At 49.0% G+C, this 19,260-nt stretch overlaps 1 protein-coding gene across 1 annotated transcript; it reads right to left on the bottom strand.

Annotated features, from left to right (window-relative positions):
* Nucleotides 1-1,201: 1,201 nt before the first annotated feature.
* On the bottom strand, nt 1,202-13,333 carry PRDM14 (PR/SET domain 14). The gene is made up of 7 exons (XM_070392719.1): nt 12,631-13,333; nt 11,964-12,017; nt 11,720-11,877; nt 10,700-10,970; nt 6,863-7,065; nt 2,981-3,082; nt 1,202-1,429 (listed from the first exon to the last, which is right to left on the bottom strand). Exons 1-7 carry the CDS (start codon nt 13,331-13,333, stop codon nt 1,202-1,204), a joined length of 1,719 nt encoding a protein of 572 aa, XP_070248820.1.
* Nucleotides 13,334-19,260: the final 5,927 nt, after the last annotated feature.

Genomic DNA, 19,260 nt, shown 5'->3' with positions numbered 1-19,260 from the left:
ATAAAAGGTGAAGAAACATCCTAGGTCATCAATAGAACCATGTGATATAAGTGGCTTAGTAGCTAGGTTGCCTACGAAGCACCTTTATTCTGGTCTTGAGTTTTCTGCATGAATGTTCAAGTTTGTTGTTGCTTGCCTTAGTATAGAGCATACTGGCTGGGTCACAGGCTGGGCTGTGGAGTCAGGTGGACCTGGCTTTGTCCCTTCAAGGCACCAGTTCCTTGCACTCATTTTTATAATAGTGAACTCAGCGGTACCCTTACATGGGGTTAACATTCAATAAATATTGGCTATTATTGCCCATGAGATGAGTCTGCGGTCTCCCTACACATAGAAGAGATTATTCCCAAACTACTCACATCAGCCTTGTGATAACTTCTATGGCACATTTTAAAAAATGGGTTTCATTTTAAATACTCTATATACTATCATGAACCACCTAATTAGAAAGGCCTCAAAGAATTCCACTTTTCTATTCATCAGGAACAAGATCAGGCTTAAAACTAGAATATAAATACATTTATTTATTTTTCATTCTATTGCAAAATTGTCAACCTTTCTTGGTTTGGTAATAATTTGTCTTCCCCGATTGGTAAAGGTCACAGATGGTGGGGTGAATAAGTAACTTCCGTGTCCTCCAAGTAATTCTGTGCTGGGCTAGCCAAATTAACAGGCATTTGTCATGAGATGGGGGAGAAGTGAGAACTGAGGGTGTAAGACGAATCCAAGTAAAGATGGGAGATCAACTCATGTCTGAACACTTGGTTACAATACTAATGATGCTCTGGCTTGAGTGAATTTTAAAATAATTTATTCTATGAAGAAACTTAACAGGTGACGGCCACAGCCTTATCGTAATTGGGGACCCAAGGAAAGGCTTCTTTCACCCCAGAAATTCAACATGGTCCCTCCTCTTTTTTTCTTTTCCAGGATGCTCAAGAACTATTAACAGCCTGCTTTCACTACTTACCAGTAAACTCACCAAAATTTCATTCTTATTGGAAATGACGGAAAACATTTCTTCAAAAGCTATTAAAACCAGTTGATACATCCGGTCATTGCAGCTAACCGGTCAGTCCCATCTTTCCGTTTCTTCTCTCAGCAGAGCCATCTTTTGTTCACACAACACACACGTACACAAGAAAAACAAAGACAGAACCCGAGTGCTTAGCGTCCCTCTTGTCCGCAGCCTGTCCGAGGGCTAGGAGTCTTCATGAAGTTTCATGTGGGAGCACAGGGCGTCTTGATCCGGGAAGGTTTTCCCGCAGCTGCCGCAGGAGCAGCCCTGGCCCTCCTTGTGTGAGCGGCGGACGTGGCTGTCGTGGGCGGCGTGGGACGCGAACGATTTGCCACAGTGTTTGCATTTGAAGGGCTTCTCCCCGGAGTGCTGCCTGATATGTGTGCGGAGGATGCTGGAGGCAGTGAACTTCTGCCAGGACAGAAAGCAGAAGGAAAAGCAAAATTCCATCAGCTGGAAGACCAGTGAAACAACGGGTTTCCTTTCCTGGTTATTATCGCTTAGGCCACCCCGTCCTTCTCCAGTTGATGAACCCGGGGTAGCACCCTCGTTCAGCAAGAGTAGCCTTAATAGAAAGGGACATGGTCCATGTGTCGCCCTGACGGGTTCGGAGTAGCCCTGGCTATTCCAACAGTGGGTTTGCAGTGCCTAAGATCACCTGGGTCTAGTTAAAAATGCAGATTGACAGCCCTAGCCCGGAGAATGTGCCCAGTAAGTACACACTCTGTGGGGGTTAGAAGGAACCAGCAATTCTAATGGGGGGCTGGGGGGGGGGGGGGGTCCTAGGACCCCACTTCAAGATACACTGCACTACAGAGGGAGCAGCTAATACTGGCCAATGTCTTTGCATAAGTCAGTTCCATATTGGGTTCTTCTTGTAGACTTACGTGTACTCAGAAGAAATAACAGATTCTGTGTGCCCTTTACCCAGTTTCCCAAGGGTTACATCTTACAAAATATAGTATCACAACCCGGCTAGTGATGTTTGACAGTTAAGATAATGAACATTTTCATCATTAAGATCCTTCATGTTGCCCTTTTGTAGACACACCTACTCCCTCCCAGTCCCATTTCTTACTTAAGCAGTGGCAATCACTCATCTATCCTCCATCTCTATAATTTCATCATTTCAGAATGTTATATACACAGAATGGTAAGTATGCAACCTTTGGGTTATTGCTTTTCCTCACTTGGCATAGTTCTCTGGTGATCCACCCAGGCTGCTGTGTATACAGCCCATGCTCCCTTCAAGGAAGGGAGGACATCACTTACCCCTGGAAGGACATCTGGGCTGGGGCTGTTATGAAATAAGCTGCTACAAACATTTGTGCACAGGTTTTTGTGTGAACATATAAGCAACTGCAGGGTAAAGAAACTGCCCAACTCTTTTGCAGAGTGACTGTAACATTATAGATTCCCAAGTATCTGCTGTTTTTACATTATCTTTTCTTAGCCACTTCTTTTCTTCTCCTTATTTATAACCAATCCCCTCATTCATGTCAATACTATGCTCTGACCCTTGTCACTTTCAGGTAGTATATTAGAAATGTAATGACTTTGCTTTTTGGGTCCACTGACAGTGACATAAAACACCAGCTTAAACTGGTGACCTCAGATTCGAGGGGCTGGGAGAGAAGCACTGAACAGTGGGGTGTCTGGGCATACGTAGGGTTGGATCCCTGCTCAGTAAGGTGTACAAGCTGTCCTTCACAGGCACCCAGACACGGCCAGTCTTCACCAGATTGAGTAATGGGAGTCTACTGTGCGACAGGGGTGTATTGCCTCATCACACATGCCCTGAATGCCAATTTGGCAGTGGGTCGTTGTATCTGACCATCACAAGCAAATGTGAGCATGTTTGGGGGCAGAAGTGGGGAGTAAGCCAGGCTTTATGCTTCAAGTTCCTGTCCACGGACACCCAAACAGAGCTCAAGGCAGATCCCTTCCAGGAGGTTCACCTACCTTCGTACAGTACACACACTGGTAGGGTCTGTCTCCAGAGTGAACTCTCATGTGCTTGTTTAGGCTGGAAGACTGAGAGAAAGATTTCCCACATGTAGAACACTAAGGCAAAAAAGAACAGAGTTGGAGTCACATCTTCCCCTAACAAGTTCATCTCCCCATAATGTTAACTATTGTATTTATTCTGTGTGTTATCAGAGAATCAAGCAGGCCCACACCGAGGGCCTATTGGTAGTAGATAGACCTCGTGGCACGACACTGAGGTATCCCGGAGCATGGGCTTCTGGTTAAGAGCCTGCCCCATGCTAATATCATCTAACATCTTTGGATGTCAGTTTCTTCAGGTGTGAAATGAGGGAATTTAATAGGATCGTGGCGTTTCATAGAGGCCTGAATTAGTCCTGCCCTGTCAACATGCAGCTGTGTGACCAGTGTGTCAGTTAAACTCAGACTCTTTGTTCCCTGATTTTCCTCAAGGGCAAAATACCTACTGTTTTCCTTACAGGGTAATCACTGTGCAATTAATGCAGCAAGTATTAAAAAAAAAAATGCAGCAAGTATTTATGGAGTGTCTACTATATGCTTAACACACTAATTTTTCTGTAGTGCTTAAAGTTTAAATAATGGGCATATATTATTGTTACTGAAGCAAAAAAAAATCAGATGCTTTTGAGATAATATTGCAAACGGAACAAATTATAAAAGGGAAGCGATTAGAAAAAGAAACTGTTCTTGGAAATTGAAAACAAACAACAACATAAAAGTACTGAATAACTGAATAGACCCAGCTGACTGCTGAAGACTAAATACATGATTTGGAAAATAAGATTGGGGAACTTTCTGAGAAAGCTAAGCAAAAAAAATAATAAATAAATAAAAATAAAAATTAAGTCAAGTACAGGGAGGTAGATTGAACCTAACACCTGGCCAAAAGGAGTTCCAGAAGAGAACAAAGGCCTAGAAGACAGATAATAACCAAAGAAAGAACAAGATCATTCCTTTCAGCTTAGGATTTGTGCCTTCAGATGGAAAGAGTACCTTGTATTCCAATGTGTGCAAAGCAAGAGAAAGAAAATAGAAATACATCCAATTTTGACACATTCTATTAAAATTTCAGAACTCCAAAGATAAAACAAAATTTCCATAAAGAAAAGTGGTTATTTACAAAGAAACAAGAACCAGATTGCCCTGGCCGGTTTGGCTCAGTGGATAGAGCGTCGGCCTGAGGACTCAAGGGTCCCAGGTTCGATTCCGGTCAAGGGCATGTACCTTGGTTGCGGGCACATCCCCAGTAGGGATTGTGCAGGAGGCAGCTGATTGATGTTTCTCTCTCACTGATGTTTCTAACTCTCTATCCCTCTCCCTTCCTCTCTGTAAAAAATCAATAAAATATATTAAAAAAAAAAAAAAGAAATCAATGGAAAACTATAGTTGGGTGAGGATTAACAAAAGCAAATAAATAGATTAATTAAGAAACACACACAAAAGAACCAGATTGGCTCCAAATGATAGAAGAAAATGGAGTGATGCTTTGAATATTCTGAGGGAGAATTATTTCTACCTATAATTCTGTATCCAGGCAAACCATCAAAGAGATATGTGAATAAAATATCCTCAAAGAAGGACTCAGAAAACTTTTCACTATATATCTTTTAATGCAATTACTTGAAGATATACACCAGTGATACAAAAAAGAAATCAAGAAAGAGGAAGGGTGGAATAGAACAATTAGTAGAATTTAAGAAGGTGTTAAAAAAAAAATCCAAATGACAGTTCACAGGTTCAGAAATCACTGGTTCAAATCAGAATAAGCTCCAGGAAGAATGTGAATGTCATCATACAAGTTACACAATTAAGGAACTAAATTTGTGTCTTGAAATTAGAAATGCTGGCAAAAATAAAAGCTTACAAGGAAGTAAGAAATGAAGTAAAGTTAAAGCCTTGTATAAATCTGCACAATTTATTGGAACAATGCTTTCTGAAGAAAAAAAAAAAAAAGGCCCTGTCTCCATGGGTCAGGTATTTCAGAAGGCTAGAACCTACCTTCTGGACTTGTATGAACTCTTGGTACTCATCGTTATGGACTACACTGCAAGGGTGGGGAACCTTTTTTCTGCCAAGAGTGGTTTGGATATTTATAATATCATTAAGAGGACCACACAAAATTATCAACTTAGAAATTAGCCTGCTTGCCCTGGCTGGTTTGGCTCAGTGGATAGAGCGTCGGTCTAAGGACTGAAGGGTCCCTGGTTGCAGGCTCGATCCCCAGTAGGGGGCGTGTAGGAGGCAGCCAATCAGTGATTCTCTCTCATCATTGATGTTTCTATCTCTCTCTCCCTTCCTCTCTAAAATCAATAAAAATATATTAAAAAGAAATTAGCCTGCTATATTTAGCCAAACATTTAATTAACTGACCCCTAAAGCTTTGGCAGGGTTAGACCAAGTTATTTCATGGGCCTTATATGGCCCTCGGGCTGGACGGTCCCCACCCCTAGACTACAGGGATTTTCTGACATTTTTAATCTATGTTCCACTTGAAGTTTGCTCGACAAATTGTCTGAAAAGGGGGTGCATTTAGGCTTAGAGGCTGGAAGGAGGATGGTAATGCAGGGGTTTTCATTGTTGGTTGTATACCCACATCTTCTGTTATTTTTGTCAATTTTTTTTCTGTTTTTGAAACCGATTATTTTTGTTAAAAATCATTTATCTTCACTGGAGCTTTTTTTTTTCTATTAAAGTTAAATTAAATGTTTTCTTTTGGGCTTCAATGGAAATTAAATATACTTTATCATTTTAAAAGTGAAGTACTACTCAAGCTAAAGTAAATGAAATAAAAAAAACTAAAAGAGAATAAAAATGTTAAGCAATAAAAATAAGGAAAAACCTGAAAACTCCAAACATGAAGGCAAAGTGCCATGGGAAATTCAGGTTAGATGTTGGGACAGTAGCTACATATGTGCCTCTTGAGATCTGGACAGAATTCTTGGCTACAGATTTGAAACCCACTGTTAAGCAATATTTATAGTCATCGTAAAGGAGAACTTGCAAAGAGAAAACAATGAAAGAAGCCTTGGGATCACCAAGCATGACACGTTATTATTCCTTAAGTCTACCAGAAAAACAACTCTTTTGAAGGTCAAATCACCACTTTCTTTTTAAAAAATGTTTGTATTGATTTTTAGAGAGGAAGGGAGAAGGATAGGTAGAAACATGGATGAGAGAGGAACATCATCTATCTGTTGCCTCCTGCACACCACCTCACCCCCACTGGGGATCAACCAATTACAAAAATAATCATAAATGGATAACAGAAATAACTACTTCTATGTAATATTGTTCACTGCATCATCATTGGAGAGACATGCGCAAAACAGGGGATTGGTTAAATAAATCATGGTGCAACCATCTGATGTACTGATAGAGCTATTATATTTACAAATGAGTTTGTGATATCTTAGGTCAGAAAATTAACCTCATAACCTTCAGTATGATCTAAGTATATTAAAAATACAAACACATATTGAAAAGAATTATACCTAAGATGTCTTAACTTTGGGCTATAGCATATCAGGTGGCTTCTGTCTTGTTTTTTTCTCCATATTGTATTTACCAAGTATGCACTATATATTTTTATGTTAAAAAATAATTGGAAAAGGGAAAAAACAAAAAGAAAAAAATAAAATGAAATAAAATCGGAAGTAAAATTTTTAAAGGATCACCAAGTTGAAATATAATCTCTCTTTGCTTCCCTCTCAATCACAGGTCCAGAGCCATAGCAGGCCCCACACCCAGGCCTTCAGTGTGTCCGGGGTTCTGGGCGGGACCCGGAAAGCCAGTCTGGGCCGTGGGTGGGGTCATTTGCTACCAGAACTAAGTTCTCACCTTGTGAGGCCGGTGCTTTTCGTGAACGTGGAGGATATGGATTCGCAGCCGGTCCCGTTTCTCAAAGGATCTTTTGCACTGAGGGCAGGGGAACTTCCTGTCTCCCTGGTCCACACAGGGGGTGTACTTGAGATGCTTGTCTCTGTAGTATCTGTAGGTAAACACCTTTCCACATCGGTCACATCTGTACCCTTCTGCAGACTCTGTCAAACACGGGACAGGAGCGGTGGCTTGGTCAGCAACCTTACCTCATTCTTACTTCCTCCAAGGCAGCTTTTAAAGCCTTTCCCTTACTATTGGCATTTTTAAACATGTACTAAAGTAAACATAATAAAATAATAAGCCCTTGTGCGCCCAACACGAAGCCTTGACAAGGACCAACGTAGATAATTTTGTTTTCATTAATACCACTTCCCTTCATGATGGAACACTAATTTATCACTTGGTTCCTAAATACCTCACACCATAATCTTACACTGACTGGCACTTGTACCAAGGTTAATAATATAACCAGAACATGTCTACTCTCTGTGTCCCTTTCAGACCAGCCAGAGCTACAAGTTCAAAACTGTTCACCCAGGACAATGATGGACAGCAGAGCTCCCGTCCCAGGCCCCCCCGAGGCTGTTCCACTTGACCCCATTTTCAAAGTCTTAGGCACTCCCTTAGCGGATAGTTCACTTCTCTGAATTTTGGGGGAGGATTCCCGAGCTAGAATCTTCACATACAAAGGAGGGATGACAGTAGCTTGCCTTCCCTAACACATAGAGTTATCATGATGGTTAACTTAATGCTGACACTTCATGAGTCCTTACCACCATGAGTGATACCATCACTGAGTGATAAGACAGAGAAAGATAAGTTGTTATCAATGGAAGAGGGAGGAGAGAGAAGTTAAGAGAGGGAGCTGCAGATTCTAGCAAAGGAGGTGCCAGGTGAGGGTTGTCTACGTGCTGGGAGGAAGGGAGAGGACAGGGGCCACCTACAGGGGTCCCTGTCGGGGCACAGGATTCCAGGAGAAGTGGCTTCCCTGAGACCTCATTGTCTGGCCCCAGGGAGGGAGGAAAGAGCCAGGAGTGAGTCTATGCAAGAATCTGGAGATGGAAATCTTTTCAGGATCAGGACAGCAGGGAAGCTATCTATCGGGGGCTCTGTTAGTTAACAACTGCATCCCAGGCACGTTCAACAAGTGGCTAAGGAAATAAACCATTCACTAAGTAAATAACCAGGAAGGCAGCCGCAACCCCAGGACAATCCATCGCCCAGCCCAGTCTACCACTTTCATTGAGGTGCAAATCTCAGAACCCCCGTGCTGCAACCGTCATTCCCCCCCCCACCTCCCTTCAGAGCTACAATCTGGTCAGAAATACCTGGCCTTCCTGCTTCCTGGGATGGGAAAAGGGGGTCTTAAAGATGGGGCCAGTGATCTTTAACTCAGGTCTTTGGAAATTTATCTTAATTTTATTCTATTCCCTTTTCCTTCTTCCTCCCCTCAGCTGGGTCAACTACTCCTTCTGATCCAGGGCTCTCACACAACCCTGATTCCGATGCTTCTTGCCCCACAATTCACACCAAATTTTGGAAGGATTAAGAGGAAGGATTAAGTGTTGTTTTCACATTCCACACCTCCAGCCCCCAAAACACACACTCGGCAGGCTGCATACTCAAATAACCCGCCCACATAGGGTCCAGGAGCACGCCCCCTCCTCCCCTGCCCCACGACCTTAAGAGAAAGATTGTCACCCATCCTCACCAAAAGCCTTGGAGAAAACCTTGTCCAAAACATTCATAACAGCAAACAAATGAATTCATCCATAATTCTTCCCAACAAATGGAGTCCTTTACAAGCGCCGCACCTCCCCCCCCCCCCCCCCGCCCCATTGTCCAAAACACACAGTATTTTAACAGTGCCGGGAGCATCGGAGAATTTGCTTCATAACTGGAGCAGAGGTAGCTGCAGGCTGGGTTCCCCACACTTACCATCAAACCCTCACCCCTGCTGCTTATATGCCGTGATCTCTGCTATCTGCATATTATTCCATGTGAACACGTCTTCATTTACTTAAGTATTCTACTACTGAGCAATTGACATTGTGCCTTTTCACTAATATGGGTGGTGCCGTAGCAAAAATCCTTGTGGATAAAAAAATCCTTTTGGACTATTTCCTGAAGATAAATTTCCAGAACAGCATTACTGAGACATCATCAGTTATGAACATTTGAATAGCTCGATACATCAGGTTAAGGGATTTTTCAAAAAGGGGAATGAATAAATTTGGGGAGTTATCAAGCATGTATTTGTCTCAAATCTCCTTTTAACTTTTGTTGTAAAAGCAATTGGTAAAAGCAATGGGCAAAAGGGAGACATCTCTAATACTTCCAACAATAAAGATAAGTTAAAAAAAATAAGTAAGAGCTATTGGTATCGTTTGGGAAATGACCAAAAGGCTGTACGTGACGCAGTGCTAAGTATGTGACAACTCTGAGTCCAGGAGATCCCACCACCTCACTCCCACCTCCACGTTAGGGTAGGAGGACGACAGTTCACCAAAACAGTTCGGACAGGCCCTCATTACTTGGACTCTGGAAAGATACCTCCCGTTATTCACCCCCTAATCCCCGGAGAATGTGTGGTTGGTTGACTTTGGCTTCACCATCCCCCAGCCTAGATAGACTGCCTCTTTCTTCCTGCCTAACACTCCCTGCCCCCACCCCCCCGAATTTCCTCTCATCCTTAAGCAGCTTTTCCCAACGGCGTCAGTGTCTTCCTCCTTCATTCAATCCACACGGGGCTCCAGGAGCAGGGGATAAGAAGGCTTAGGGTTACTCCCTGGCCTGAAGGACGGTCTAGCTCTAAGACAGGCATGCAGACAACCAGTGCAGTGTGTGATGAATGCTATTCCCATTGGCTTTTACCTGCTACTCACGGCACTTACTGTAACACAAGGCAGTCTTCTACCTGATCACACATAGTACAGTAATCTGCACTTGTCCTGTCCCACCTACAAGATCAGTGATTCCCACGGCTCACTCTGAGAGCCTTTTTAAAATGCAAATTCCAGAGGCTCACTCCCAGAGGGGGGTTGGTGGTCCTCCAGCTCCTTGTCACTAAACTGTGGTCCAGGGGCCAGCAGCAGCAGCATCCCTTGGAAGCTGGATAGAAATGCAGAATCTCAGGTCCCAAGCAGGAACGAGAATCTGCTCCTTCCCAAGACCGCCCAGGTATTCACAGCCACATTAAAGTCGAAGCATGAATCTAGCTCAGTGCTGGTCACACTTGGCTGAGACCCACAGTGAGAAATACATTCTCTGAGACCCAGCCCCCACACACACATCCCTGTGAAACAACAACTTCACCAACAATGCTTGCTCTTACTTGAGATTCACATCAATATTTTCTATCCTACTTTATTCTTATTCTCTTTTTTTCCTTTCACGCACAACTCCACCACTGCATTGATTTCCCACCCCACCATCTGAAAGCACTGCTCTGGCGGGACTTCCCAGGCTGCGTTAGCCTGAGCGGGCAGGACTCAGAAACTGGCTCGCCTAAGGCAGAGGTCGTGTCCATTTATTCCACTTTTATTGTCTTCTCTGGGTGGAGGGTGAGGGGGTACAAGAAAAGGGATCCTTGTGAATAGAAGCAGCTTCAGCAGCTTTGGGAAGATGAGGGCCTCGTCCTCCAGCAGGGTAAGGCCCCCCGGTTAGAGACACTTTCAGTTTAGCCTCGGCTCCAGCCTTCAGGGGGGAGGGGAGCTCCACCAGTTGCCCAGAAGCTGCAGGAAGGTGTCCTTCCACCAGGAGCACCTCACTGGCGAGGCGAAGGCGTGCACTCACCTTCCGAGGGCCCGGGCGCCTGCTTCCCCTGCTCCGTCACCTGAAGGCTCACGGGGATGTCCAGAAACTTTTCATAGCAGTCTCCGTACCACACCAGCAGCTCTTGGTTCTGGGAGATCTCTTTGCAGCTCTCATAAAATATCTGCCCTTGACATTGCACTGCAACCAGGTTCTGCTCCTTGGGGAACCGGGCACAGTTGACGTAGGACATCCAGTTCCCTGCACCTCCTTTTCCATCTATAAAGTGGCTCAAACGACCATCTTCAAAGATCTGAAAGATAGAAGGCGATTCTTACTTTATCTTTCTTGATTTCCAAGTTTCTATAGTGAGCACATGTTAATTTCGTGCTCAGAGGTAAGGGAAACAAGAGGAGGTTCTGCTCAATTCTACTGCTTCAAAACAACCGATTAGTTTCGTATTTTATCCCAACCAAGTTTTCATGCATATTAATGAAGCCATGCTTTCTTTCTCTGATCTTGGCAACTGCACTGGCTCAACATAGTCAGAATTTCAGCTTACTTCCCTAGAGGACATTACTGGAACTAGAAATTCAGGGTCAAGGGTGGGTAGCTAATATATTCTGACAAACTGCAGTCTGGCCTGCAACCCCCACACATAGTCAAGAGTCTCAGTCTTTAGCTAACTTCATAGACAAATGACAAAACATTTTAAATTTGGTTTTATTTCCCTTGGCATCTTCTCAGCATCACTAGATCCTATTTAAAGCAATTGCTTTTGTCTATAAACAAGCACAATGTATACATTCTTTAAATGTGTGTGCCCTGGCTCATGTTCACAGACTAAAATGACTTAGGGCACCACAGGCGCCTGGGATTTCTGCAGAGGTGTTATTGGTCAAGGTCATGGATTATGAACCCCTCACCCCCACCCCCTTTATATTGCAAAGCAGGCAGCACAGCCAGCAGATTACTGCCTTGTCCCCTCTCCCGGGAGGGGGTGGGGGGCACAGGCCAAGATATTCCTCCAGCAGCCACCTCCCCACAAAAAAACACACATACCTCCCACATCAGAGAATTGTCTCCGTAGGTCTTGACTTCACTGGCGTTGACCACTTTACCTTGAAAGGGTCCAAACCTGACTCCTTTGGCAATGAGGCTATAGCAGAACACACCAAAATGCGGGACACCTCCAAACAGCATCTGCCTGAGGCAGAGACCTAGGGAAACCCCAAAAAGAGAAGTGGATGAGCACAGTAACTGCATTAGACTAAGGCAAGAACTCCAAGCAAGGTCTCCAGCCTACCTTCTGGCAGTTGAAGTGCGTCCTGATCCAGAGCTTGAGGAAGACACTCGGATCCTAGAAAAAGGCAGGGGTAACGTCTTGTTTTTCGTTGCAAAGTATCACGAAACCCTTTCATGAGGCGTTTCCCTCCGTGCTCCCTAGAGGTAACCATTTTCCTGAGTCTGATGCTTATATTTTTCCTGCTCCTTTTACATATTCACTTTCTCCTTTGAGGCACAAAACAACCCTTTTAAGGTGGTGAAAGAAACCCCATTTGCAATTTAAAGAACTTGAGAATCAGAGATAATGCTGACTTGGTCGATGGATGCTGAGCTGGGACTCCATGACCTGCATGAGGCTTTCATGGAACTAACTACCTGGCACATCCTGGTAGAATCTGAGTCCAGTGGACAAGTCCAGGGCAGGAACATTTCTCTCCTCACCCTTAGCTCTCACTACAACCAACCTCAGGAGTCATGCAATTAAGCAAGTAGGGCTCAGATGGGAGCCTGACCTCCCCAGGCTCTGTCCTTTGATAGAAGTCCTGATAGAAGACATGCAGCTCCCCACCTCGTCCGGACTCATATTCACCCTGAAGTGCCCCTTCCCCACTCTATTCCCCCATCCATCCATCCATCCATCCATCCATCCATCCATCCAAACCCCGGATGAAGGGGACTGCCTTTACCAGCGCTGTCCGCGGGGACCAGGAGGCCGGAAGCTGCATGGTGCAGGCGCTCTGGCGAGGGCTCCGGGCCGGGAAGGAATCCGTACAGGACTAAGTGCAGGTCCTCCTGGGTGAAGTGGTAGCGAGGAGCCGACGTCCTCTCCTGGCTCAGGAGCTTGGGGTCCTCCTCGGGCCGCTTGCTGGGGAAGTGAGGTGGTGCCTGGGAGGTCTTCAGCCCCTCGGGCAACAGGGAAGCCCCCACGGGGGGCGGCGGTGGCAGGAAAACCTCAGGTGCATAACACTGGCCGCTGTCGCCTGGACCACCGACGCGGGCCACGTCTTCACCGGTGGCCCCGGGATAGTCGCGGCTGCTGCTGACGAAGTGTGGCAGCTCCTTGGCGAAGGGGGGGAATGGGTACCACGGTGCCAGCTTGCCGGGCCAGGGCAGCTCGTAGAGCGGCTCCCTCGGGAGGGCCAGGCCGGGGCTCAGCAAGGGAGGGGCGGTCCGCAGCGCAAAGGGGGCCACGGCCTGGGGCGCAGACACGGTGGGGACGGGGAAAGGTTGGTAATCCTCCCCCGCGGCGGCCAGGCTGGTCCCATGGGGTCCATAGGGCGCGAAGGGCGCGTAGTAGGGGGCCAGGTGTTGGGGGCTGCTCTGGAGTCTCTCGGGCAGGTAGCCCACCTTGTCCAGAGGTCCGGCCTCGCCCGGCGACCGCAGAGCCATCGCGGGCCACAGCGCGGAGGGTCTGCGGAGAAGCAAGCGCGGGGAGTGAGGGAGGACGCGGGCGCTGCGGCCCGGCTCCTGCCCGCCAGCCTCCACCCGCGGAGCCTCCACCACCAGAGCCTCCACCCGCCAAGCCTCCTGCCCTCCGAGGCTCCTGCCCGCCAGCCTCCACCCGCCGAAGCCTCCACCGCCAGAGCCTCCACCTGCCGGAGCCTCCACCACCAGAGCCACCACCCACCAAGCCTCCTGCCCGCCAGCCTCCACCGCCAGAGCCAGCCGCGGGTCAGAGGGGATCGGACACACTCCTAATTCGATCCCGCAAGCCCCACTTCACAAACAAAACAGAAACAGCCGCCGGCCGGCGGGGCTCAGTGGTTGAGCGTCGACCTAGGAACCAGGAGGTCACGGGTGGATTCCTGGTCAGGGCACATGCCCGGGTTGCGGGCTCCGTCCCCGGTGGGAGGCGTGGAGGAGGCAGCCATGGATGATTCTCTCTCTCCCTCCCCTCTTCTCTGAAATCAATAAAAAATAAATTTTATAGATATAGATATAGATGCTTTTTTTTTTTTTAAGCAAAACGAAAACCTGGGATCCGGCCAGACCCGACTACAAGTTCTGGGTGAGTGTGGCCCGTCCCTTCCTCGCTCTCCGACATGCCTGACCCAGAGCGCCTGGTTTCCAACACCCACTCTTTCTCCATGTGGCCCCAAACCCGGCTCGTGCAAAATCTGTGCTAAGTGCCCTGCGCCCCTCTTCTCGGTCCAACAAGACTCTTCACAGGGTCGGGGGAGCCTCCGGGCCGTCCCACGCCCGGCGCCGGGCCCGGAGCCGAGCGCCAGACCGCCCTGGGCTGCGGGGCGGGCGGCAGTGCCAGCCGCCCCCGCGCCCCCCGCGGGAGGCAGAGCCCAGCAGGGCCCGCTCGCCCGACGCAGGACGCGCTCCCGGAACCCGGGCTCGACCCCGCGGGCCCAGGCGGTCTGGCTGCCCGGAGAAGGCGCCACCTTCGGCTCCCCGGAGCTCCGCAACCAGCGCCGGGTTTCCCACGCGGACCGAGTCCCGCCACTCGCCCCAGGTCCCTCGGGTCACCCCAGCGGGGGCTGCCCCTCGGGAGCAGGTGAGCCCCGCGCCGCGCGGGGTGCGAGAGCGAAGCGTCGCGGGCCGCGGGCCGCCGGCTCTCCAGCCCCAGCGCCTCCGCCCCCCGCAAGGTGGCGTTTTAATGGACACAAGTTCACCAAGGCCGCAGCATGGAGGTCCTCCAGGGCCGGGGGTCTGGCGGGCAGGATCAATGAGCCCCATAAGGAAACCAAGCGGGGTCGTGACTCAGAAATTACAGAACACGGGGTCAGGAGGAGAGGTCAGCAGGACGAAGGCATCTGCCGGCTCCTGCGCCCCCTAGGGCTCCGCTCCTGGCCTCCCCCCACCCCCCAAAGGCCTGAAACTTGGGGCCGAGAGCCGCTTAAGGAGGAAAAGCCCAGGAGTGTAAACCGACCTCCCCAGACGCACAGCGAGTCCTGCCGGCGCTTCGCACGCGCCCCGCCCGACGACGCCCCGGGCACCGCGGCGCACCCGACCCGCACCCACCTGCGAGCGCGCCGCTACCGGGCGGGCGCCTCCTGCACCCAGAGCGGCGGCGCGGGATCCGGACCCGGAGGCTGCGGGCGGGCCGGGCGGGGGCGGTTTAAGAGGGAGGCGGCGGGCGAGGCCGCGGGGCTGGGAGAGGGCGAGGGAGGGGAGAGGACCCGGCCCACGCAGGTCCCCAGGCCAGTCTCGTCCCCGCCCACCGCAGCCATTGGCCGACGCCGGACTCGCCCTCAGCCCCCAGCCCCCAGGGGTCGCGCTCCTCACTCCCCAGCTCTCCCTACCCCTCGCCAGGACCCGGCCGGGAGCGCTCGCCACCGGCTTCTGCGGCGGCGCTATTGCGTGTGCCACGCGTGCGGGCTCGGGGCTCAGGGTTCCTGGATCAGCCCGTTTGCCGGCGCCCAGACTCTGAATCGGAGCTTAAGGGCCAGGACCCCCGCCCGGGGCCGCGCCCCCGCCTTCGGCTTCATGTTTCCCAGAGCCGAGCTTGGCAGAAGGCGGCTGCAAACTCCAGGGCCGGGGGGTCGTTCGCCCCTGGTGCGTCGTGGGGAGCCTGGCCGTGCCCGTAACGCCCCCGAGGCTCCGGGTGGTTGTGTATCCTGCGCCGGGCTTTTACTGTTTTTATTGATTTCAGAGAGGGAGGGAGAGGGGGAGAGAGATGGAAACATCAATGGTGAGAGAATCATGGATCGGCTGCCTCCTGCACGCCCCACACTGGGGGTGGCGCCTGCCACCCGGGCCTGTGCCCTGACCTCCTGGTTCCTAGGTCACGCTCAGCCCCCGAGCCACGCCAGCGGGATCGGGCTTTTACTTCTTAAATGTGACTTTCAGCGCCGAGGAGCGGGCGCCCGCGCCGCCACACCTGTCCGTCCCCCGGGGAAGGCTGCCGGGCTCCGAAAAGCAGGGGCCAGACGCTTACCGGGCGCTCCAAGGCCGCGTTCACATTCTCCGGGCCGGCCATTGAGGGAGAGAAAGGAGCGCTCAGGCCCATTCACATTCACTCTGGGAAGCGTCTAGGGTGGGGGACGCCCAGGTGATGCCTGGCGACCTGGGCCAGGTTCTTCGCCACGCAGTCGCCGCCTCCTCTGCAAAATGGGGCGAGTGCTGCCTGCCTCCGGGCCGGACTGTAAGGGTCGAAGGCAGGGCCGCGGAGCCACACACCTGTCCGGCCCGGGCTGGGTCACTAAAGTCGGGGAAACATCCCCCCAGCGAAGGGACGCCTCCCCAGGTGCCAACGCTGCGGACGAGGGGCGCCCGTGTGGCTCCGACATGCAGAGCAGCCCCTGCGCGGCGGGCGCCCCCTCCGCGGGCCGCCGGCCGGGACCTTGCAGCTTTCGCCTCGGACGCGGCGAAGCGAGAGGAGGGAGGCGGCGGGATCCCTGCCCTCCCCGCCGCCGCCGCCGCCGGGGCCAGGTCACCTCCCCGGACGCCATCCGTGGGGGCCCGCGCTGCCCGCGTCCAGATCCGTGTCCCGCGTGCAAGGCGCTTCTCAGATGGGAAGCGGCGCGTTATTTTCTCAACAGGGATGGGTGCCGGGAGCCCAGGCTCCCCTCTCCCCGGTGCTGTACCGCTAGCCCGGCTCTGAGGTCAATAGCATGAAGCGCAGGGGCACCCTGTCCCGAGGGTCAGTGCCTCGAGGAAGGATCTCGCCCTGGAAGAGCAGTGCGTGCTGCCGCCGCCTTCCTTCCCGAGACGCGCCGCCTGCACCCACCTCCATTCACCGACCTCCATAACCCGGAGGCTTGAAGGCTGGGCACTCGGGGAGTACCTTCGGGGCTTGTTCTGCAAATAATTACGAGTTCAAAACATTTAAAAAAATTTTTTTAATTGCAAACTTTGCTTTGTTTAACTAGTTTGGAGAAATCGATAAAATAAAAAATGGAAGTCCCTGCCCATGACTCATCCCCAATCTCCGGAGGTAAGACCCATGAACAGTTTAGTTTATTCCCTACCTGCACTTTTTTCTTTTTTGCAGATACTTGTTTGTTTTTTTCTTAAAAATATGTTTTAATTGATTTTAGAGAAAGAGGAAGGGAGGAAGGGATGTGTCTGTCCATCCTGCACCCCCACCAGGGATTGAACCCCCAACCTGAGTATGTGCCCTGACCAGGAATTGAACCAGCTACCTTTTGGTGCATGAGACAGTGCTCAACCCACTGGGCCACACCGGCCAGGGCTATACTAGTATGTAATACTTTTAAATTGTTTTTGTTTTTTAAATATATTTTTATTGATTTCAGAGAGGAAGGGAGGATAGAGAGATAGAAACATCAACTGAGAGAGAATCATTGATCGGCTGCCTCCTGCACACCCCCTACTGGGGATCTAGCCCACAACTGAGGCATGTGCCCTTGGATGGAATCGAACCCAGGACCCTTCAGTCTGGAGGCTGATGCTCTATCCACTGTGTCAAAACAAAATGAGACTATACTTTATATTCTCATACAATTTTTTCACTATCTATTAGTCATTATTCCTGTTAGTACATTAAAAATAACTATTCCTGCTTACGGCTGAGTGGTGCGGAAATTCATCTTATGAGTGTTCCCTAAGTTGTACAGCCTCTTCTTAAAGGTATTTAAGTTGTTGCCAGTTTTTAAGCATTTCAAGCAAATTCTGGGAACATTGTTATATATAGGGTAGTCCCCCCCCAATGTTATATACACATTTTGAATGATTATAAAGTCAGTGTTTATTGTTTTGTTTGTTTTCAAAATTAAAAAAATCTACAGAAATGAATAATTTTTGTGTGTGACAATGCCTATTTTCAAACTGATGATTGTTCTGGTCTAGGCACTGCTGACAAGTCGAAGCAATGGAATCGCAAACATCAAGAATCATTTCCTTGGGTATTTGTGTGCCCTGAATTCATCAACTGTGTCTGGTTTGTACGGTAAACTTTATCTTTTCTGCATCCCCAAAATAAAGTCTAGTGGATAAATTTTCTTCCTTCAACGCTTAGTCTGGTTTCACCCATTATTTCAAATCCGTTAAACCTGAAAAAGAGTGAAAATTAAGTGAGTTTTCAACTGTTAAAGTGTGTACACATTTTGGGGGGACGCCAAAATCATTATAAAGGCAGTGTTTGTACTTCAACTGCATTTTCAAACTTCCAGTGGCATTTTAGAATGAATTTTCTTTTTTCAAAGCTTAGTCTGGCTGAAAAGAGAGAAACATCAATTGAACTATCATTGGTTAAAGTGTCTATAATACATGCTTTTGGGACATCCTATAGATACTCATTTGTGTCGCTGTGCCTATAGAATGAAGACCTAGATGTGAAATTGCTGGATCAACAGGTATCAACATTGAACATTTATTTTTAAAATATTTTTATTGATTTCAGAGACGAAGGGAGATAGAAACATCATTGGCTGCCTCCTGCACTGGGGATCAAGCCCACAACTCAGGCATGTGTCCTTGACCGAAATCAAACCTAGGACCCTTTAGTCCGTAGGCAGACACTCTATCCACTGAGCCAAACCAGCTAGGACAGTGGTTCTCAACCTTCCTAATGCCTCGACACTTTAATACAGTTCCTCGTGTTGTGGTGGCCCCCAATTTCATTGTTACAAATTGAACATAATTAAAGCATAGTGATTAATCACAAAAACAATATGTAATTATATATGTGTTTTCCGATGGTCTTAGGCGACCCCTGTGAAAGGGTAGTTCGACCCCCAAAGGGGTCGCGACCCACAGGTTGAGAACCGCTGAGCTAGGGCAACATTGAACATTTAGATAAGTAGTCCAAACCATACCAATGCATACCTCCACCACCCAGGAGCGCAAGTGCCCTGTTTCTTCATGTCCTCACCTAATACTGAATATGGCCAATCCTTTAAAGCTGCCCATCTTTCACGTGAGAAGTGGGATCTTATTCTAATATGCCTTTCAGTCATTTGCCCAACAAACTTCCTGAGCACCTAAGCTATGGATGTGCTGGGCACCAAGCCAGACAGAAGGAATACAACTGTGAGCAAAGCAGCCCTGTCCAGCCCTGGTCCCCATAACAGTGTTACGAGGAAGACAAATATTCGTGGGACTACTTGATGAATGTGTGACTATGAACTGTGGTGGGGACAATGAAAGGGAAGAGGAGCAAGCATGTCCTGATCTAGGATGGGAGGACAGGGAGGTTCCCCTGTCCTAGAGGATCTGAAAGATGTCTATAAAATCAACTAGGTGAGCCTGGACAGTGTGGCTCAGTGGTTGAGCATCAACTCATGAACCAGGAGGTCACGGTTTGATTCCTAGTCAGGGCACATGCCCGGGTTGCAGGCTTGATCCCCTGGGGGGAGTGTGCAGGAGGCAGTCAATCAATGTTTCTCAGTTTCTCATCATTGATG

Source organism: Myotis yumanensis, unplaced genomic scaffold (assembly GCF_028538775.1).
Source record: "Myotis yumanensis isolate MYYU_CA2020_CCGP unplaced genomic scaffold, mMyoYum1.0.hap1 SCAF_15, whole genome shotgun sequence".
Lineage (NCBI taxonomy): Eukaryota > Metazoa > Chordata > Mammalia > Chiroptera > Vespertilionidae > Myotis > Myotis yumanensis.
This window is presented reverse-complemented; position numbering and strand designations above follow the sequence as displayed.

Excerpts from the sequence above, each read along its gene's own strand:
- PRDM14 (XM_070392719.1), bottom strand. The coding sequence starts at position 13,333 with ATGGCTCTGCGGTCGCCGGGCGAGGCCGGACCTCTGGACAAGGTGGGC. Across the intron at positions 11,878-11,963 it reads CGCACTTCAACTGCCAGAAG|GTCTCTGCCTCAGGCAGATG; the intron begins GTAGGCTGGAGA and ends GGGTTTCCCTAG. Across the intron at positions 7,066-10,699 it reads GGCGCCCGGGCCCTCGGAAG|AGTCTGCAGAAGGGTACAGA; the intron begins GTGAGTGCACGC and ends CGTGTTTGACAG.